This window comes from Mesoplodon bidens, assembly GCF_964165515.1.
Source record: "Mesoplodon bidens genome assembly, chromosome: 18".
In the NCBI taxonomy this organism is placed as follows: Eukaryota; Metazoa; Chordata; class Mammalia; order Artiodactyla; family Ziphiidae; genus Mesoplodon; species Mesoplodon bidens.
The window spans coordinates 19112980-19133971 of record NC_138175.1 but is presented as its reverse complement, the minus strand read 5'-3'; the positions used below and the strand labels follow the sequence as shown (position 1 = coordinate 19133971).

At 48.1% G+C, this 20992-nt stretch overlaps 2 protein-coding genes across 7 annotated transcripts in view; one reads left to right on the top strand and one right to left on the bottom strand.

The window, feature by feature from the left end:
• The window catches only part of NFATC3 (nuclear factor of activated T cells 3), a 137920-nt gene extending 124212 nt beyond the window's left edge, over positions 1 to 13708 (top strand). The window contains 3 exon segments of the mRNA XM_081217752.1: positions 544 to 608; positions 611 to 647; positions 11366 to 13708. Of these exon segments, the coding sequence (XP_081073878.1) occupies positions 544 to 608; positions 611 to 647; positions 11366 to 11487 (224 nt within the window). The 3' untranslated portion in view covers positions 11488 to 13708.
• ESRP2 (epithelial splicing regulatory protein 2) lies at positions 10857 to 20869 on the bottom strand. 6 transcript variants are annotated; one of them, XM_081217756.1, is made up of 15 exons: positions 20586 to 20869; positions 20369 to 20497; positions 18758 to 18871; positions 18456 to 18642; positions 18089 to 18187; positions 17817 to 17871; positions 17640 to 17750; positions 17432 to 17564; positions 17311 to 17353; positions 16850 to 17151; positions 16522 to 16734; positions 16217 to 16415; positions 15880 to 16066; positions 15398 to 15563; positions 15053 to 15322 (listed from the first exon to the last, which is right to left on the bottom strand). In XM_081217756.1, exons 1-15 carry the CDS (start codon positions 20781 to 20783, stop codon positions 15233 to 15235), a joined length of 2226 nt encoding a protein of 741 aa, XP_081073882.1. In that variant the 5' UTR covers positions 20784 to 20869; the 3' UTR covers positions 15053 to 15232. The 6 variants fall into 6 exon arrangements, with proteins under 6 accessions (XP_081073887.1, XP_081073882.1, XP_081073885.1 ...); XM_081217759.1 differs by having other exon boundaries at positions 15880 to 15982; XM_081217757.1 differs by having other exon boundaries at positions 17640 to 17747.
• Positions 20870 to 20992: the final 123 nt, after the last annotated feature.

The window sequence follows — 20992 nt, the reverse complement described above, 5'->3', positions numbered from 1 at the left end:
ACTGATAGATCTAATCTAATAAAAACTAGCTTATTGGGCTTCCCTGGTGGCACAGTGGTTGAGAGTCCGCCTGCCGATGCAGGGGACACAAGTTCGTGCCCCGATCCGGGAAGATCCCACATGCCGCGGAGCGGCTGGGCCCGTGAGCCATGGCTGCTGAGCCTGCGCGTCCGGAGCCTGTGCTCCGCAATGGGAGAGGCCACAACAGTGAGAGCCCCGCGTACCACAAAAAACAAAAAACAAAAAAACAAAGCTAGTTTATTTAAAACTAAATCTGTCCTTTAAAATCACTGAAAACCATCACTGTAACTTTTTTAAATAGCTGCCCTTTTAAATTTAGAAAATAAATCAGCGTTACCTAAACTCTCTGGACTCCAATATTTATACTATCTAATAAAATGCGGGGAGCCATTTTATGCAGTGATTGACAGATAAAGGACAACTAAATTCCTCTTAATTATAGAAAAAAACAAGTGGGCATGTAGTAGATTGTTACCCTCTGGTTTGTGCCATTCAGTAGTGATGTTGTCTTCTTTGACACAGACCAGTTTATGTCTGACTTGGAACACCAGCCATCAGGTTCAGCAGAGAAATGGCCTAACCACAGTGAGCTCTCATGTCCACCTCCTTTCTGGAGAATCTAGAGGGTGAGTGTTGATTGAAATGTGTCACTGTTTTTGTGCCCAAGTCTGATATTTGCATGCAGTGGCCAGATTTGCATGTGCTGCAGAGGAGGGGGTATACATGGGCATCTTCTTGGTAGGGGCCCACTCATTATCTCTGTAGCTAAACTTTGACTGTAAGAGTGCTTTTTAAATTTAACTACACTCAGGCTCTCACACTTATAATTTTAGTCTGGGGTTGAATAAAAGTCAAGTATTGATTGGATTTATTGAACCAAAGCAGAGGGAGTCCTGTCTATATGAATTCTGTGGCTTGGATGCGGAGTAAATTTGGTTGCTGATAAGGTGTGTAAGCCTACTCATTTCTGGTCAAGTGCTCTAAGTTTTGATGTGAGGCAGTATGGAATGGAAATAAAGCAGGAAATGTTAGCCATTTGCCAGAGGCAACCTGGATCGTTTACCCTTGAGCCTGTCCTTTAGGCCCATGTTTGCACGCTGGTAGTTCATCTGGGGCTCCATTTGGAAGGAGTCAGTGCTAGTGAGGAGGGGGCTGGGCCTCAGGCCTCTCTGCCTCAGCAAGCAACCATACCACTCCCTCTCCCTCACACAGCTTCTTTCTTCAAAGACTCTCAAAGCCACGTGAGAAAGTCTGTGGTAGAAATTATAAACATACAGATTGTAGTTCTCAAAATGCCATTTGAATTTCATTTTAATGAATTTGGATTTGAAAGGGGACTTAGAAATCATGTCCACTACCCAAATTGTTATATTTAAGATACTAAAGCTTCCTGATCAGACAAGGCAGCAAAACCCTGGCTTCTCCCAGAAGCTGGGCCAGCCTACCCTGGTCTCACATCATTGGCAACTAAATTTCTACATATCTATAAAACTCTCAGGAAAGTTATAGAAGGATTTAAATGAATTTCCTTGTATCATAGTTGAGAAAATCAGTTGAAAAAAGATTAAATTGCCCTAGTCACATCACAGCTGAACCAAAATTAAAGCTTATTTCTTCCAGTGTTTACCCCACTGCCCTTCCTGTGTATGAAGCAACAAGTTGGTCACTAGTGATCTTGGTAAGAAATGTTTCTGTGGAGTGAAGGGATCAATGGATGACTAAGGAATGAAGAGGAGGTAAGAATAGAGAAACAGGGCTTCCCTGGTGGCACAGTGGTTAAGAATCCGCCTGCCAGTGCAGGGGACACGGGTTTGAGCCCTGGTCCGGGAAGATCCCACATGCCGTGGAGCAACTAAGCCCGTGCACCACAACTACTGAGCCTGCACTCGAGAGTCCACGAGCCATAACTACTGAAGCCCACGTGCCTAGAGCCTGTGCTCCGCAACAAGAGAAGCCACTGCAATGAGAAGCCCGTGCACAGCAAAGAAGAGCAGCCCCTGCTTGCCCCAACTAGAGAAAGCCCACGTGCAGCAGCGAAGACCCAACACAGCCAAAAATAAGTAAATAAAGTAAATAAATTAAAAAAAAAAGAATAGAGAAACAGCAGGTAGTGTAGATAACTCCTTTAAGATGTTAAACAATGAAAGAAAAAAAATAGATATAGAGGGCCACATGGGGTCTAGGGTTTTTATTTGTTTGCTTGCTCGCTTGTTTGAGATTGAGACTTACCCATATTTAAGCAATGATGAAAAGAATCCAGGAGGAGAGGGTTGGTGGGTAGATTGATTAAAGAGAAGAGTGCAGGAAATTGATGGGGCAAGGTCTTGAAGAGGCAAGCACGTGGGATTCATAGCATAGGTGTGGAATGAGTCATGTGGGTTTACAGCTCTGGAGCTCAGGTTTGGGCCCTGGAGACAACAGATGTGGGAGTCAACACTACAGTATATAGAAATGGACAAGATTACTCAGAGAAAATGTACAAAATGAAAAAAAATAAGGAAAAGGACAGTCTTCTGATAAGCCTAAAATTCAGAATCCCACATTTTTAAAAAAATTTATTTATTTTTGGCTGTGTTGGGTCTTTGTTGCCATGCACAGGCTTTCTCTAGTTGCGGTGAGCGGGGGCTACTCTTCGTTGCAGTGTGTGGGCTTCTCATTGTGGTGGCTTCTCCTGTTGCGGAGCTGGGCTCTAGGTGCGCAGGCTTCAGTAGTTGTAGCTCGCGGGCTCTAGAGCACTGGCTCAGTAGTTGGGGCTCACGGGCTTAGTTGCTCCGCGGCATGTGGGATCTTCCTGGACCAGGGCTCGAACCCATGTCCCCTGCATTGGCAGGCAGATTCTTAACCACTCTGCCTCCATGGAAGTCCCCAGAATCTCACATCTTAACCTAAGTTGAAAAGAAGTTTTTTGTTTTGGGGTTTTTTTTCTCCCCCACATTTCAGTTTTTACTAATACAAAAACATACGTGCTGATACTTGAATATACTTTCAAGTAACTGTGTACTGTTTACTCAGCTGGAGACTTAATGTTTGTAGAATGTTTTGAGTTACAACTTCTTCTAGAGGAAAGATCTGTATGGCACTTACTATAGTATCACATATATAAGAGGTTTCTTAGAAAGAAAGGACCCTTAATAACAGGACTGATCTCCCCCTCAGTCAGTTGTGGAAAAAAGTGTCATAATTTCCCTTTAGTAGTATTAAATCTAATGTTAAAAGTGAAGGGTATCTTCTGATCATTGTGCATGTAATTTTCAATCTGTCCTATGGTTGGAAGCTATCTAGAGTTCAGTGTAAAACTTAAAATAACTTAGGGAATTCCCTGGCGGTCCAGTGGTTAGGACTTGGTGCTTTCACTGCCCGGGCCCAGGTTCAATCCCTGGTCAGGGAACTAAGATCCTGCAAACCTCACAACGCGGCCAAAAAATAGAATAGAATGGAATGGAATAAAATAACTTAGTTAAAAACTTGGTATGATAGAGCTCAAGCTGGTTATCTTGGTTCTTGCTTAAAATGCTTAAATATTCTTTCTGTCTTACCTTTATGGTGGTGAGGTTTTTTTATTTATTTATTTTTTGTGGTACGTGGGCCTCTCACTGTTGTGGTCTCTCCCGTTGCGGAGCACAGGCTCCGGACGCGTAGGTGCAGCAGCCATGGCTCACGGGCCCAGCCGCTCCGCGGCATGTGGGATCTTCCTGGACCGGGGCACGAACCCGTGTCCCCTGTATTGGCAGGCGGACTCTCAACCACTGCCCCACCAGGGAAGCCCTTATTTTTGTTAATAATGTAAGCTAGGTTGTTACAACATAGATCCCAAAATACAGTGGCTTAACTACACTGGAATTTTCTCTCACACCTTATGGTAATTCAGAGATCAGGATTCCTGTTTCATTTAGTTGTTCCTCTACCTCTTCAGGTATTGTCAAAGCAGAGTCACCACGTTGACTGAGTCTTAGCCCAAAGCAAGGGGTGTGAAAAGGAGGGGAAGAGGTTACTGAGCAAGTGATGAGGAAGATGCACACATCACTTTTACTCCCACTTAATTAGAGAAAGCAAGTTACATGGTCATACCTTGCTACAAAAGGGAAGCCAGGAAATGTAGTCTGTAGCTGAGTGGCCCTGTGACTAGTTAAACTCAATTACTAGAGAAGGATGAATTAGGACATTTAGCAGTCTACCATAGGTACCTTCTAAGTTTTCAGGAACTTTTTTCTGTCTTCAGCTTGAAAAGGCAAATTAATCAGATTTTGATAAATGCAAATTAATTCTTCAGCTCATTCCATAAATAGTTGAATTCAGTATTTTATGTATTTCATTTAGATGGTATTCTTATAACTTATCTAATAACCTAAAAGTAAATATTAGGAAAACTATGCTTATAGAGTAATAAACCATAAAGTAATACTAGTTTCTCATCCATTTAAAATAATTTCTATTCCTTTACTTCCAAATTTCTCTTATTTCTTCATTTCAAGGGAAATTCAGAAAATGATTGTACTTATATATGGCCTTCATTTTATAAAAAGTAATATCTCCATAAAATTGTTCACCCAGAGGATGAATTATACCTTTAATCTTGGGGTGTAAGGAAAGGAAGAAAAGATGAATTTGCTAAACTTTGATGAATGTTCATTGCAGCTTTAAAATGAAATAGTATACATAAATGGAGACTGATTATACCAAAAAGTACTTTACAAAAGTGATCAAGGTGCTCAGATGCTAGTTATGAAGGCCCTTTGAACTTTTGTGTGTTTGACAATGTGCATCCGCCTATTCCAAAGGCAGTGCCCTGGGTTACCCTGCCCCTCCACCTGGTGGTGAGATTTCATACCCTACCATGCTTGCCAGCTCTAACTCTGAATCCATAAGCATTGGAAATAGCTCTAAATAAGAGGCCGGTTGTTACTCAAACACCTCATTCTTGTGTGTAGAGATAGCATTACAGTGGACTGTTAATTTGAACATTTCTTGGATTTAAAAAAAAAAGTTGTTTTTTCTTACAGCAAATATTGCTGCTGGCTCTGACTACTTCTGTTGTGGCAAGCCAGGTGTTGGGGTAATGGGAGTCAAGGACGGTAGCTGCCACAAGTAGGCCAAATGCTGTGACCTACATAACCTGTTACCACGGGTGTTGAGGGCTGTTGACCCTTGTTCTAGGCTTTTAATTCACTTTACTCTTTATAGGGGGGAAGTGATAAAATTGTACAGTAGGGGAATAAACAACTTCTTATGTTTCTACCTTAAACTGGTGAAAAAAAATAAAGCCAACTCACATGCTTTGTGGAGTAGGACTTAAATAAATCAATAAATTCATGCATAGATACATTCAAAAGGAAGTGAAAATTGCAAGCACTAATTTTTTAAAGAAATTAGTACTGGGCTTCCCTGGTGGCGCAATGGTTGAGAGTCCGCCTGCCGATGCAGGGGACATGGGTTCGTGCCCCGGTCCAGGAAGATCCCACATGCTGCGGAGCGGCTGGGCCCGTGAGCCATGGCCGCTGAGGCTGCGCGTCCGGAGCCTGTGCTCCGCAACAGGAGAGGCCACAACAGTGAGAGGCCCACGTACCGCCAAAAAAAAAAAAAGTACTGTATTTATCAAGATTGCTAATGATTTACATATAAATTACATTATAGATTTGTTTACCAGTAATAATTTTAATTTGCTCAAGTTGACAAAGTTTGGCCAGTCACATTAGAAGGCTATTTCAGGAACCCAGAGGTGGGAGCCAGAGCCCAGAGCCCCCAGCCTAAGTGTGAAGTGAGGGGGCAAAGGAGAGCAGTGGGCTTGGATACCACACTGTGCTCAAGTTACTGCTAAAGGATGGTGAAGGGACTGCTTTGTTACAGTTCTGACTCCCTGGCCTAAAATTCGTATTCAGTAGCTATTATTTGAGCATAATTTTTGTTGTTGTTTTGCCAAGTCCCATATTACATTAAAGATTCAATTGGCACATAATTTTAATCAGCACTCAATATTTACCAAGCACTAAGGAGTCAATGGAGAACAAGATAGACAAGTTCCTTGCCCTTTTGGAATTTAAATCTACTGACTGATTATTATATATTAAAGTATATTTGAGTATAGTTGGCTTGAGTGCTTCTTTGTGGAAAATCTTCTTAGCTTTATCCTAGTCTTAAAATCCTGAACTGTCAGGAACCTTGCAGGTTGGTTTAACTAAATGAGGTTACGCACATTAGGCAAAAGAACAGCAGAACTTTGGTAAGGGGGAACAGAAATAACACACCTTCGATCAGGCTTTTGCTATAAAGGTCACCAGCTGACTTCTTCAGAAAATGATGTGTTTATCCTTATCATCAAAGTGTACTTGGTAAGTGGGTGGATAGTGCTTGTTATAGACCCTCATCCTCAAGAAAATGTAAGCATTGACTTCCTCATAAAGACATAAGAAAACAATATATCACATGGTTTTCGATGATGATAAAGCACCATTTTTAATCATCGTGTTTTAAAACTTGAACAATGAGACAAGATTTGAAAAAGGTGTGTTTAATGGCAGCCTGGAACATCTCTGAAGTTACCGTCTTTGGAAGGAATAAGCGACAGGAAAGATGACTTGAATGTGACTTGGGTACTTGATTCTATATTTGGCTTTTTGCCACTGCTGCTGTGAGACCTGTTTAAAATAGACACTGCCAAAATCAAAATCAGATACCTTGTGTTAGTCTTAATAACATTCTCTGGTCCCTTTCCAACCCCACCACCTAATGAACTTTCAGGGTACTATTCCAAATAGCTTCCAAGTAATTGTACTGAATTATCCATTTATTCAGTCATCAGAAATTGATGTTTCCTCGGTAGTAAAGTCCTTGTCCTTCAGGAGTTCACAGGCTATTCAAGAGACAGATAATACTGATGCCTACTGACAATCTAATGTGATGAGTAGTGTTAGAAGCCATGCACAGAGATCACGGGCCATCCTTGTGCTCTTTCTTAGCACGAGACTACCCCATAGACCCACACATAGAATCTACACTGAAAACACTGCTCCCTTGTTAAGACAGAGGTGCCAAAGGCCGCCTTGTCTATTTATGTCCCTTTATTTACTATATAAGAGGTTTTTTAAAAATCTCCATTATACTTATGAGGAAACTGAAGAGAAAATGTATTGTCATGCAGAGCATCCCCATAACTTTTCATTTACATAGAAACTATTTCAGTGAGTTATTTCTAACAGTCAAGAATCTGTTTAGATTAATTCTGTCCTTCTTTGCAAACCATCATGAATGGTCAATAAATCCTAGCCTGGAAAATTTACTTGAAAAGCATCCTCTATCTGACAAAGACCTTCATAAGTCTGTACCAATGACCTTCAAAAATTGATCTCAATTAGTGATTATTAGAGCTAGCCAACACTGCTTAATCTTCATCCTTTTGTAGTTAGATTCCTTTAACTTCTACTCCTACTTCTTTGCCTTGCTTTAATAAAACTTTTTTTAACATCTTTATTGGAATATAATTGCTTTACTAGTCCCACTTTACTATTCTACATTAAATACCACAGTCAAGCCAATTTTTTTTTTTTTTTTTTTTTTTTGCGGTACGCGGGCCTCTCACTGTTGTGGCCTCTCCCGTTGCGGAGCACAGGCTCTGGATGTGCAGGTTCAGCGGCCATGGCTCACGGGCCCAGCCGCTCCGCGGCATGTGGGATCTTCCCAGACCGGGGCACGAACCCGTGTCCCCTGCATCGGCAGGCGGACTCTCAACCACTGCGCCACCAGGGAAGCCCAAGCCAAATTTTTATCCTTCACTTCTTTGCCCTTCTGAGTATTGCCACTTGAAAATTTGTCTGATGACAAATCACAGACTTCTACAGTTAAAGAGACCTTATTAGTTTAACACCATCATTGTATAGCTAAGAAAATGGGAGTCTTAGATACATGAAGTAATTTGTCCAAGGACACACATGGAATTAGTGGCAGAGCCTGTATTCAAGCCAAACCTAATTTCCAGGCCATTCCTTTGCTTACATATTTGCTTTCCCAGGTCCTATTTTCTCATCAGATCACAAGGCTACTCCCACTCTTTTTTTCTTCAGCCTTTTGCTCCTCAGTGGAACTATGAAACTGCTCCCATACTTCCAGGTCTCTAGTAAGAAGGTACATACATCTCTTCATGCTCCGACCATTGAGTGTAGTCCCTTACCCATAGGATTTTTCCATTTGGATGTTCTAATTTCCAAATCCAACTCCAGACCTAACCTACCACCTTCCTCCTCTATATTCCTCCTCAGCTTATTTCCAGTAGTGACAGCACTGTTCTTCCTAGACTTAAAGCGGTGGTGGTAGTGGCGAATCAATCCTTTCCTCTTTCCCTCTTCTTACCATCACCACACTCACTGTGAGCACCACATTTGTCCAGGTCCTTTGCATTATCTTTGTCTAAATGATTTCCATGCTCTTCTACTGTTTTGGCCTTCAAGAAGTTGAACAGGTGTTTTGAAACTGATTCTACCGTTTACTAAGAAAATTGTGTGAACTGGCAAAGCCTCTGTTAACTGATCTGTAAAGTGGGGTAACAGTGATCTTAAAATGCTGTGAAGATTAACTGAAATAAGATATAAATTTCGATTGTAAAGTTAACCTATGGATACTAAATAAATATTTGTGGAGTGAATGTTAGTTCCGTTCTCCTTATAGCCATGATGAGTATATGAGTTTGAAGAATTTTTTTCTTAACTACCTAAACAATAAAAAGATTAGATGGGGGGCTTCCCTGGTGGCGCAGTGGTTGAGAATCCGCCTGCCAGTGCAGGGGACACGGGTTCGAGCCCTGGTCTGGGAAGATCCCACATGCCGCAGAGCAACTGGGCCCGTGAGCCACAGCTACTGAGCTTGCACGTCTGGAGCCTGTGCTCCGCAACAAGAGAGGCCGCGAGAGTGAGAGGCCCACGCACCGCGATGAAGAGTGGCCCCCACTCGCCGCAACTAGAGAAAGCCCTCGCACAGAAATGAAGACCCAACACAGCCAAAAAAATTAACTAATTAATTAATTTTTAAAAAGATTAGATGTTAATATTTGAAGATGTTTTTAAAGGGGTTTGAAGCCATTTCTTTTTTTTTTTTTTTTTTTTTTCTTTTTGCGGTATGCGGGCCTCTCACTGCCGTGGCCTCTCCCGTTGCGGAGCACAGGCTCCGGACGCGCAGGCCCAGCGGCCATGGCTCACGGGCCCAGCCGCTCCGCGGCATATGGGATCCTCCCAGACCGGGGCACGAACCCGTATCCCCTGCATCGGCAGGCGGACTCTCAACCACTGCGCCACCAGGGAGGCCCCCATTTCTTTTTTTTTTAGTTTATTTATTTATTTTTGGCTGCGCTGGGTCTTCGTTGCTGCACAGGCTTTCTCTAGTTGTGGCGAGTGGGGGCTACTCTTCGTTGCAGTGGTCAAGCTTCTCACTGTGGTGGCTTCTCTTGTTGCGGAGCACGGGCTCTAGGCACGTGGGCTTCAGTAGTTGTGGCACACAGGCTCAGTAGTTGTGGCACATGGGCTCTAGAGTGCAGGCTCAGTAGTTGTGGGACACAGGCTTAGTTGCTCCATGGCATGTGGGATCTTCCTGGACCAGGGCCCGAACCTGTGTCCCCTGCATTGGCAGGCAGATTCTTAACCACCACTGTGCCACCAGGGAAGTCCTCTTTTCCTTTTCTTAATCTTTTCTTTTTTCTTTTTTTTGGCTGTGTTGGGTCTCCGTTGCTGCACGTGGGCTTTCTCTCTAGTTATGGCAAGTGGGGGCTACTCTTTGTTGCAGTGCATGGGCTTCTCATTGTGGTGGCTTCTTTTGTTGTGGAGCATGGGCTCTAGGCACACGGGCTTCAGTAGTTGTGGCACATGGGCTCAGTAGTTGTGGCTCGCAGGCTCTAGAGCGCAAGCTCAGTAGTTGTGGCGCACAGGCTTAGTTGCTCCACGGCATGTGGGATCTTCCCGAACCAGGGCTTGAACCTGTGTCTCCTGCATTGGCAGGCGGATTCTTAACCACTGCACCACCAGAGAAGTCCTTGAAGATTTCTTAAACAATCATTAGTGTCTCCTTTCCTCTATGATCACTTCAAATACTAATTATAGAGATTTTTTTTGTCTTGGTCTGTTTTTGTTTATAACAGCTATATTGAGATATAGTTCATTACTATAAAATTCATCCTTGAAAATACACAAGTCATTGGTTTTTTAGTATATTCATAGAGTTGTGCAATCATCATCAGTATCTAATTTTTAAACATTTTCATTACTCCAGAAAGAAACCCCATACCCCTGAGTAGCCACTCCCCATTCCTTCCTTCCCATTACTCCTGGCAACCACCTATTTATTTTCTGTCAGTTCTGGCCATTTTATATAAATGGAATCAAACAATATATGACGTCTTGTGTTTGGCTTCTTTCACTTAGCATAATGTTTCCAAGGTTCATCCATGTTGTAGCATGTATTAGAACTTCATTCTTTTTATAAGACTGAATAATATTTCATTTTGTGGAATAGACCACATTTTGTTTATTCATTCATTCATGGTAGACGTTTGGGTTATTTCCACTTTGGAGCTATTATGAATAATGCTGGTATGAACATTTGAGTACAAGTTTTTATGTGGATGTATGTTTTCAGTTCTTTTGAGTATATGCCTAGGAGTGGAATTAGAATAGAATCTTTAGTTGATAAAGCAAAGAAGTTTCATTTCAAAGCAGAGTTCTCATGGTGAGAGAACTAAAGTTTCTTATTTGGGGTGTTCCCGTCTATGTTGGTTCCTTAAGATTAAAACTCTTTGTACTGGACCTCACAGAAGACTGTGCTTCCTGAGGTGCTTGGCACATCGTAGAAACCAACAAAATCAAGAGGCTTTTCTGAAAGGATCAGAAATAATACAAATGCCCCCACATGATAAAGGATGTTTGCATTAGCATAGGGTAACAAAATAACCCCCAAATCTCAGTGGTTTACTGTCATCAAAGCATTTATTTTCATTTACTTTATATACAGGTGCAGTGCAGGAATCAGAGAGGGAAAACCCTCCTAAAAGGATGAAATTAAGGAAAAGTTAGATTAAGGTGAACACATTTCAAAAGTATCCTATCTTCTGCTAGAGCAAGAGCCTTTAGAGTGAGGGTAAGAACGTTTACCTTTTCCCTCAGCCATTCCCCTTCCCAAGCAAAATTGAACTGAAAGGTACTTTTGGAGTGATGTTGCCATCCAGTTCAAGAGCAGACTTTAAGCACTGCCTTTATCTTTATAGAAAGCGATGGAAAGGGAAAAAATGTCTTTGAAATAGTGCTTGGCATTGAGCATCATATGGTCAGTCACACAGAGGTCACTAATCACTCTTCCCTTTCTTGTTTTTCAGTGAACGAGGTAATTGGGAGAGACATGTCCCAGATTTCTGTTTCCCAAGGAACAGGGGCGAGCAAGCAGGCTCCCCTCCCAGGTCCTGATTCCCTGGATTTAGGAAGATCCGACGGGCTCTAACAGCGCTGACTGCAGCCTTGTGTCCACCATCATGTACTTCTCAGCATGTTTCTCTCTTTGGACCTTGGGCTTCCAACTCTGCAACCTTCAGGATGGAGCCAGGAGTTGGGATCACCATATGTGGGGAAAGCAGCATTCCTCCAACTCAGGCCTTGGGTAGATTTTGTAAAAGAACAGGAGCAGCACAGGCTGTCTGATCTTTGGGGAAATGAGCTTTGCTTTTTATATTTAAATAGGATACTTTTTATATGATGGGTGCTTTGAGTGTGAATGCAGCAGGCTCTCCATTTCAGAGGTGCTGCTTTTGCAGGTGATCTGGTTGCTTAGCTAGGATTGGTGATTTGTACTGCTTTATTGTCATTTGAAGGACTCTTTAGCTTTGATGATATTTTTAAAGTAGAAACTTTTGATAAAACCTTCCAGAGGCAAACATTAAAAAAAAATTTATTCCCCCAAGCCCACACCTATGCCTCGGAAACTCAGCATGTGTCCTGAAGCCTTTCATAGATTCATAGGAAGTAAAGCCAAATGTAGCTCATACCTCTTTATAAAAGTAAACTGTTAGATAAAATGACACCATTCCAATCATTGAAGTGTTGGAATATAAAATGACATTCCAGAGCATAGCATTTTTGTAACTTTCTAGGTAATCTTCCTGCAATCTCTCCATGCTGTCTCCATGTTGAAATTGCTTTTTTCCCTCAGGGCCTTGGGTAAGATAACTACATGTAAGGGAACTTTGAAAGGTGGGGTTTCTTAGCTTGGTAGGTTTAATTTCCTGACATCCTACAAACAGGTAGACTGTGGAGTCCTCTTCCCTTTTGTGTCCTCTGGTCCCAGACCTTTTCCAAGTGGAAGCATCTGCATTTGGTTGCCACAATCTTGTGATGATTTGTTTAGGCAACTTTGCTGCTTCTAGCTTATCTCTAGAGGCCAGGCTGTGTCAGAAGCTAAGTACAAATGAGCTATGCTTCAAGATCAGGAGCAGAGAACATTCAGGATTCCAGATGGGACGCTTTTAAGATTTACACTGGCATGGAAGGCTTTTCCCTCATTCTGTTTACAGCCTAAAATGATTCTGGCCTACCCTCCCATCTGCATGGCCTAAAAAACAGCCTTTTTCTAAAAGGCTTTGAGGCAATTCCAAAACTGAGATAGCATTCTAAACCTGACCCTCCACACCAAAGATGTCCTGGTGGTGCTGCTGGTAAGGCTGGTGCCCAAGGCGGGGCCAGCAAGAAACTCCAGCCTGCTGTCTACCAAAGGAGGTGCCCGACTTGGGTGCTCTTTTCAAACCCTGCCCTTAGCCCTCCCCTTAATGGGATTAGTTTCCCATTCCAAGGCTTGGGCCTATTTCAACACCCCTGAAGTTTGCAGTATGTTTTCAAATGAAATGTACTTTTGTTCAGGAAGCAAATTTTCTGAGTGCCTACATGTGAGACAGTGTGCTGGGCTGGTCAAAGGCTTTATGCTATTATTCGAGGAGATTGTGGGTCCTAGATGCCAGGACTGTCTACTGAGGCCAAGTGAGGCCTGGGTGGAGGGAGCCAGCTCATTGTCTACCACCTCTAGTCAACCAGTTAGGAGCTATTGACCGAGGATGAGGAAGTATGGTCCTTTTTTTTTTTTTTTTTTTTTTTTTTAACCTTTAAGCCATGATGTTTTAGATTTCTCCCTAAAATTAGTTAGAAAAAAATGCCTGTACTTCAGCAAATCACTCTAGTCCTTCTTGGAGCCTGTTGTTGTCACATTTTCTTTGAAAGTGAGTTTTGTGTCACAGTGTGGATAATGAGATTTGCTTCAGGGCCTGTGGTTGGAAGCCCAGAGTTTGCTTTGGAGGGGTTGTGGCAGCTGGCCGCCTTGAGATGAAGTTCCAGAGAGTTGGCCAGACTTGCCTCCTCCCTCTTGCCCCTGGTGTAGCTGCCTCACATGGGGTTCTTGCAAGAGCTTCCCTTGCAAGACCCTTTGGGGGTTGCTCTGCTGCCCTCAAGAATAAAAGCCTCTATGATACAGAGTTGCTATGCACCAAATTTTGATGCCTTTTAAATACCTTGATGCCTGTAGCACTAGAAATGCTCTTTCCTATTTAAAATAAAAATTAAATTTTAAAATAGAGCTTTGTATACTATGTAAGCAGTTTTGTATCAGCTTTGTAAAAGCTTTGGTGTAAAAGACAGTATTTTTTGGTTTTGTAGATAAATACCTTAATTTTTGTGCAACATAGTGGTGTTACAGCACACATCCATTGGACTATGCAAATTGATTTCTAGTAACAGCACTGAGCAACTGGGCATGTGCTAGGACCCACCCCTTCCCCCTCCAACCCATGCAATATCTTGGGTTGAGGAATGGGATGAGCAGCTTTCTGCTTACTGGAGATGCACAGAGAAACATGGCTGAAAACAGCTAGGAACAGATGTCTTTGGGTTCAAGTGTGGTGCTGCTGCCCGGGGTGCAACCCACCCCTGCCCAGGGTTAGCCACTATCACCAGAGCTCTGCTGAGTCTGGCTGTAAAGCGCTGTTTTTGATACTCAGAACAACAGATGGTCACCTGTAAGGCTCAGATGGGTTCAAGTTGAAACCTTATATTTTATAAAATGGATGATGTTCAATTAAGGAACTGATTCTCAGTTATGTTTACAGCACTTGAGATTGTGTTTTCTTGTACATTTTGTATTTTAAAACCTTTTATAGGAGTACAGTGCTCCTCACACAAATACAAAGGGAAGCAGAGCCAGCAGTCCAGGCTCCTCACTTACAGTGCTGAACTAATAAACGGTGACAGGTCAACAGTCTCCTTGAAATCTGCCTGAGTGTTCCTCTGCATGGGGCTGGTGTGGAGCCCCTCACTCGGTGCCAAAGTGAAGGGCACTTTGGCTTTTAAAAAGTCCACTTGGTTGGGAACCTTTGTTTATTTTACGGAGGAGAGGGTAGAGTTCCAAATTCCTTCCGAAGCTTCAGTTCAGCACCCTCTAATGGGTGCAAAGGACATTCCAAGGTGTCTGCTGAGTTCAGGACAACTGACCTGCCCAAGGTGTGCATGAAAAGTAGGCAGAAGTCCCTTTAAAAGTCAAGCCTGAGTTTTTGTGTGAGGGCCTCCTGCCCCCTATTGTCCTCTGGGGATATTGCAGTGCAGTCCATCAAAACAGCCTGTGATTTTTGCCATCTGTTATTCTGTGTCAAGCTAGAGGGGGGCTAGCATCCTTAGGGGGGACCACCCCTGGCGCAGTGTGACCACGGAGGTCAGTATCCTGGGGACTGGGGCCAGCGCTCTCTGCCACCCTGCCCCCCACCAGAAGGGACAGGGGAAGGTAGAACATTGGGATCTTTACTCAGAAGCCCCCTGGAGTCATAACGCTGAAGGCACCAGGGTTTACATTTTTTAAAAAGAAAGCAAGCCTGCTATGGACATCCGCCCTATGGAATCTGTAGGCATGGACCATAGCCAAAACAGAACAAAGGCTTTCTGCTACTTAAGAGGCCCAGATCAGACCACTGGGAGCAGGGTAGTGCCATTTCACCCCCAGCCCTGCATTCAGGGTCCAGCCATCATCTTTGGGATGAACAAGCAGAGTAATAAGTAGGGGGGATGGAGCTGGGGCTTGAGCTCCTCTGGGGGCCTTCTGAGAATTTTGACAAACCAGAAAGAAGCTACCAACCAGGTTGAGGGCGCTGGTTCTCTGGATGCAGGAGAGTCCCGTTAGCTGAGGACATCAGCCAGCTCTTACCTCCTGGCTCCCTCACCTACAAACACACCCATTCTTTGGGGGCCTGTAGCACAGTGCGAGGTGGGTCACCAACAGGCATCAGACTGGTGTAGTCATCAGGGGCTAGCTGCAGAAGTGACAGATATTTAGGCAGGGACCTCCAGGCTCAGCCAGGTTCCCAAGCCCTCCAGCCACACCTCACCTGGTAGGCCTGGAAGATGCTGAGCAGATCCTTCATACCAGCTGTGTATGGGACACCCTGCATACGGACCAGGGCTCCTGGCTGGGACAACAGTGAGGTGGGAGCAGAGGCCAGGGCAGCAGGGGGCGTGGTGAGGTAGCCCACAGTGGTGGGGGAGACTGGGGGGCTAGGGTGGGAAAGGCAGGGATTTAGTAGTGCAGTGCCACCTGTGGCCTAGACCAAGACCTACCTGCCTCTTCCCTTGCCTCTGCCTTGTGTTTGGTTCATTTCCTCCTCCCTAATACCCCTGTCTCTACAGAGTCATCTCTGTTCTAGTTTGTAGATGGCATCAGGCAGCCCACATCTGTCACTCGCTTGTCGTCTCAGAGTAAAGTCGAAGTTCCAGCAGACCTTGAGTTATTTGGCCCAGGAAGGGGATCATGATCCTCCCCCAAACCAGGACAAGGGGGCAAGACTGTGAAGTAATCTTAGCAGCAGGGTACCTGGGGTAGTAAGCTGTGTAGTTCATGTAGAGTTGAGTGGCTGGCCCTGGGTAGTAGGCAACCGGGGTGGGGGCAGCGGGCACCCTGGCAGCTGGGAGCAGTGCTGAAGAGGGATACACAGCTGCTGTCTCAGTGGGAATGAGTGTTGGGGTGGCCGGGAAGGTGGCGTAGGTGGGCGGAGAGAGGCCTAGAGGCAGAAGTAGAGAGCGTATCTGCAGGGAGCCCAGCACTGCCCTGGGTGGGGCAGCCAGAAGGGAGTCCCCACCGTAGAAAGTGAGGGTTATACCATCCTGGCCCCCACATGCCTCCTTCTTCCCCAGCCCCCTGGGACACTCACAGGGCAGCTTGCAGGGTGGAGGGGACATGCCACTGCGGCCCAAGGTGCCCCCCATCAGGACATGGCTCATCTCCTCTGTGGAGCAGGGGACCACCTCCACATAGCGTTCCTTCATTGCTTTCTTATGGCAACGCTGAGCAGCAGCTAGGGCCCGCTCTGCTGATGTCATCTGGATGAAGGCATCACCCGATGGCCGGCCCTGTGCACACCATCTTGTAAGCAGTCTGTCGTGTGCAAAAATGCCTTCCTCCCAATCACACACCCCTCTGTAACTAAGCGTGCTCCCCCACTGGACGCAGCTTTACCTGCTGGTTGAGTACCATGTGCACACCGTGGGGCCGAATGTCAGCCGCTGCCTCCCCCAGAAAGCTTAGGATGTCTTCGATGGTGGCTGTGTAGGGCAGGCCTCGAAGGCGTACACAGTCTCTCCCGGTCCCAGCTGCCAGTGGGAAGGGGATGGGCAGCAGTGGAGCAGTCAGTGTGGGAAGGAGTGGGCTGGAGGCATAGCGGTTCAGGACCTAGTAAGGAAGGAAGCAGCAGGCTGGTTATGCCAAGCAGGGCAGGGCCAAGGAGGGCATGGAAGGGGCACCCTGGAGAAGCACACGGGGGTAGGGGGAGCCCTGGGTGGCTCACCTGCTGCACCTCGGCTGCAGTGCTCCGGAAGAGTTCAATGTATCGCTTACCCAGCGTGCCCTTATGCCTGCGTAATGCAGCCTGTGCCAGCTCCTCACAGGCGAAGAGGGCAAAGGCATCACCAGTGGGCCGGCCGTCAGGGTGGCGCACAAAGAGCAGCCCATCGGCACCCCCAGTCACTGGGCACTCTGGCCCCAGGAAGCCTAGCACATCTGCTGGCCCAGCCGAGAAGGGCAGTCCCCGCAGCCGCAGGATCACTTGGTCTTCCCGTGACAGGAAACGAGCCACCTCTAGTGAAGTGCCTTGGTGGGGGGCGTGGGAGTCACCTACTGACTTCATTTGTGCCCTTCCAAATACCCACCCACACCTAGCACACGGGAGCAGAAAGGCAAGGGGCGTCGGGGAAGCAGGACATGGATCAAGAACCAGGGGGATCTAGATGCTGTTGGGAGCACACTCACCCCCTGCGATCTTTACAAACTCCTCTCCTGTTGCTTTATATACCTGTGGGAACAGCCCATGAGTTTCATGCTTGCCCGCCCTCAGCTCTGCCCTGCTCCGCTCCCAAGCCCAGAGCCCCACCTCAATATAGCGGACACCCATGTGGTGCTTGTGTCTCTGCAGTGCTAGGTCCCGCTGCTCGCTGTCCACAAAACGGATGAGGGCCTCACCATTTCTGCGGCCCTGGGCGTTGAGGCACAGTGCTACACCACCCCTGTGGAGCCAGTGCTGCGTTAGTGCCTCCTGGGTAGGCCTGCCCTCCTGGGTCCACCCATGCTGCTGTACCCACCTGGCAATATTGAGCCCTTTGAAGAATCTAGCCACATCCTGGTCTGATGACTGCCAGGGCAGCCCACGAGCCCGAACCACAGTCTCGCTGTCCACCACGTCGGCCTTGCTGCTGTGGGGCGGGGCTCAGTCAGAGCTGTCCAGCTGGTGTCACCCCCAACCCTGCCCCCTCACTCACCAAGGCCCTGTCTCATATTTCTGCTTTACCACTTCGGGCTTCGAAAACAGTTGACCTGAGAGGAGATGGCATGGGGGTCAGCAGGGTCTGGTGGAGGGGGGTCTCCCCACCAAGCGCTGCAAAAAGAGGACAGTTGAGGGGGATGAGGAGGTAACAAAGGGGCTTTCACCTTGTGGTCTCTCAGAGGTGACAAATGGGGAGGGGAACTTGGAGGAAGTAATAGGCAGTCACCCAGCCCTGAGAACAGGTGAAAGGTGGCGGGGGAACCTTACCACTGGGTCCATCAAGCAGGTGGAGGATGACAGCTACCATTGTCTTCACCTCCCACACGCCAAAATCGTCCTCTGTGGCATCTGTCTCCAGCCCCAAGTCTATGAGCAGAGAACTAACAATGAGGAAATCCCAGCATGTAAGGGCAACCAGCATGTCCCACCGAGGTTCAAGTCCCCTACATAGACACATGCAGAATCCTGGCAAACACATTTGTTTTGGCCCAGCTCATGGATCCCCTTAAAGGTCCCCAGCCCAGACATATGTAGACATATGCCCACATTCCAAATGTGCCCCAGCACAGGCACAGAGACATGCAGGCAGGGACGCAGCAGGTAATGTAAACTTGTATGTGTTCATTCAACCCACCAGCATGCACATACTCAGAGACATTCAGCCTACAGCTGCCCCTCCACCATAATCCTGCTAGGTCACGGATACCCTGTGCCATGGTGGCCACAGTGAGGTCCCTGGCAGGGCGGGTGCTCGGGTGCTGCACGTGGAACTCTCTGCGGAGGTCGTAGAAGGAGAAGAAGGTGTCGGGGAGCACCAGGTTCTGGGGGCACATGGGAATGGGGATGAATGGGGGAAACTGAGCTGCCCTGCCCACCCCCGTGACAAGAGGGGTCCTAGGAACCCTACCCCCTGTTGTGCCCTCAGTGGTGGCATACCTTCCTGGAGGCCTCAGGGTGCAGGACCTGTCGCAGCAGCTGCTGCCCATCAGTGCAGAGCATGTAGGGGCCCCCGCCCAGCAAAGCCACATCCCCGCTCACCAGCTGTGAGAACTAGGAATAGGGAGCGGAGAGACACAGAGGGACTCACAGCTAGGCAGGCAGGGGGAGGGAGGGCACAGGCTTGCAAAGCTGGTTCAGCCAGATGTTCAGCCCTACCCTGCCTGGGGAGGAGGTGGCCATGCCTGTTGGGCCTGGCTCTGTATCCTCCTTCTCCCCCAGTCCACTGTCACCTTCTCCAGGCCAAATGGGAGCAGTCACATATCACCCAAGCCCCCATCACACACACTCCAGGTCTGGAATGGGGCCAGAGCAAACACCTGGTGGAGTAGGACAAGCCAGGTGGGAAAGGGCGGGGCAAAGCAGGTTAAACCTGTCCCAGACCAGGCACCACCCTCAGGTGGGGGAGGCCCAGTCCTGCCTGAGGCCCGGCCTGCTCATGGTCAATGGCAGCCCCGCCCCTAGGTCTGACCAACTGAGGGGCAGAGAAACTCCAAGGACAGAACTGACAGAACTCCACACCTGGACGCCAGGGGCAGCATGAGCTTTGACCCAGATCTTATCGACCGGCTGGCACTGAGTTGTTTGCTCATAGAGGGGGCGGAAAGCTGCCTTGCCCCTCCCCCACCCTCTATCCCTGCTGGAGAACTGGTACAAGCACAAACCACAGGCCCAAGAACCTCTCCTAACCCCAGCTATACAATCTGAGGCTGGTAGAGCAAGGCAACCCAGCACACTCCTCAAGTGGGGGCTAGCTTGGGCTGGAACAGACTCAGGTTCGACATCTTTGTGCCTGTTTCCTCATCAGGAACCACCAGAGTTGTTGGAAGATGAAAGAACTTGTGCTAGTAAAGCACTTTCACTCATTCCACTCAAGAGTCAGGCACAGGGTGAGCCCAGTAATGAAGATAAGAAAAACAGCAAAGGGAACCGACTCCCACTTCAGCCAGGGCCGGGAGGCACCCCAGGCCTTTGCACTCTGGAGGCAGGTAGCCTCCAGGCGGGGTCCGGACAGCGCCCACGCCTGGCCAGCCGGCCGAGACAGGCCTGGACGAGCAGCTTACACCTGGCGGCGCCTGCCTCCTGGGCAGAAACCGCCCTACGCCCCTGCTGCAGCGTCTTCCTGGCGGGTGGGTGGGCCGAGGACGCAGGCAGCAGGGACCGTGACCTATGGCCAAGTCTGGGCCCCTCGGCCCTTTCAGCTTCCGGCTGCTGTTCTGAGAGACCTGGCCGGGCAGGTCCCCAGAGGCGTCTCAGCCTAGCTCTCCCGCAGGCCGGGGACTCTGGGAGGGGTCTCGCAGCCTCCATCTCCACCCCCTCAGTAGGAGTGGACCACTGAAAAGTCTGAAAAGACGCCCCCCTAGGAATGGCCGGCACACGCGGACACACGCACACGCGGGAGTCGCTGAAAGTTGCAAACAACAGGAACCCGTCCTACCGCCCCGGCCAGTTGGTTGTGGTGCGCCAGGCCTCGCCTCCTGCCGCCTCTCCCGCCGAGAAATGTCCCTGCAGCCCGGCCGGGCCTCCATTCACCCCGGCCCCAGCGCTCACCTGCTGCAGCACCTTGTCCAGCGGCTCGGCCCGCGCCAGGCTGTCGGCGCTCAGGCCGCTCGCCTCGCGGCACTGCGGGCTCAGTGCGGCCGCCTCGGCGCGCACCAGCGACTTATGCAATGTCCCCACCTGCGAGCGGCGGGGAAAACCGATCAGCCGCTGCGCCCCTCGGATCCTGAAGCTCCCTGGAGATCCCACCGCCCTCTTTCCACCCTACCTGGCGGCTCCGCGGCTCCACCACTTGCCAGACTAGGAGGATTAAGTCGGTCTCGTCGGAGCCCAGGTCCTGCCCCAGCGCACCCGCCGTGGCCCCGAACAGTACGACCAGGGGTCCAGGCCCGGGACGGGGGTCAGCAGCGGAGTCTGCGACGGGGTTCGGGCCTGAGGGCGGTGGCTGGGGTGGCGGCGGAGTCATGACCGCAGAGGGAGGGGGTGCTCGACCAGACAGACACACGCGGACCGACGAAGCGCACGCACTCACCGACCGACGGCAGACGCGGATCGGCTTGGGCGGGACACCGTGTGTTATGGGCGGCACCTGCGGCCCGGCTGCCGCAGTGGGCGCTGCTGAGACCCGCCCAAGGCGCCCCGCGGGGCGGGGCGGCTACCGGCCCCCGCCCTCTC

Excerpts from the sequence above, each read along its gene's own strand:
- ESRP2 (XM_081217756.1), bottom strand. The coding sequence starts at position 20,783 with ATGACTCCGCCGCCACCCCAGCCACCGCCCTCAGGCCCGAACCCCGTC. Across the intron at positions 17,751-17,816 it reads AAATATGAGACAGGGCCTTG|CAGCAAGGCCGACGTGGTGG; the intron begins GTGAGTGAGGGG and ends CCCGCCCCACAG. Across the intron at positions 16,416-16,521 it reads ACATGGTACTCAACCAGCAG|GGCCGGCCATCGGGTGATGC; the intron begins GTAAAGCTGCGT and ends TGGTGTGCACAG.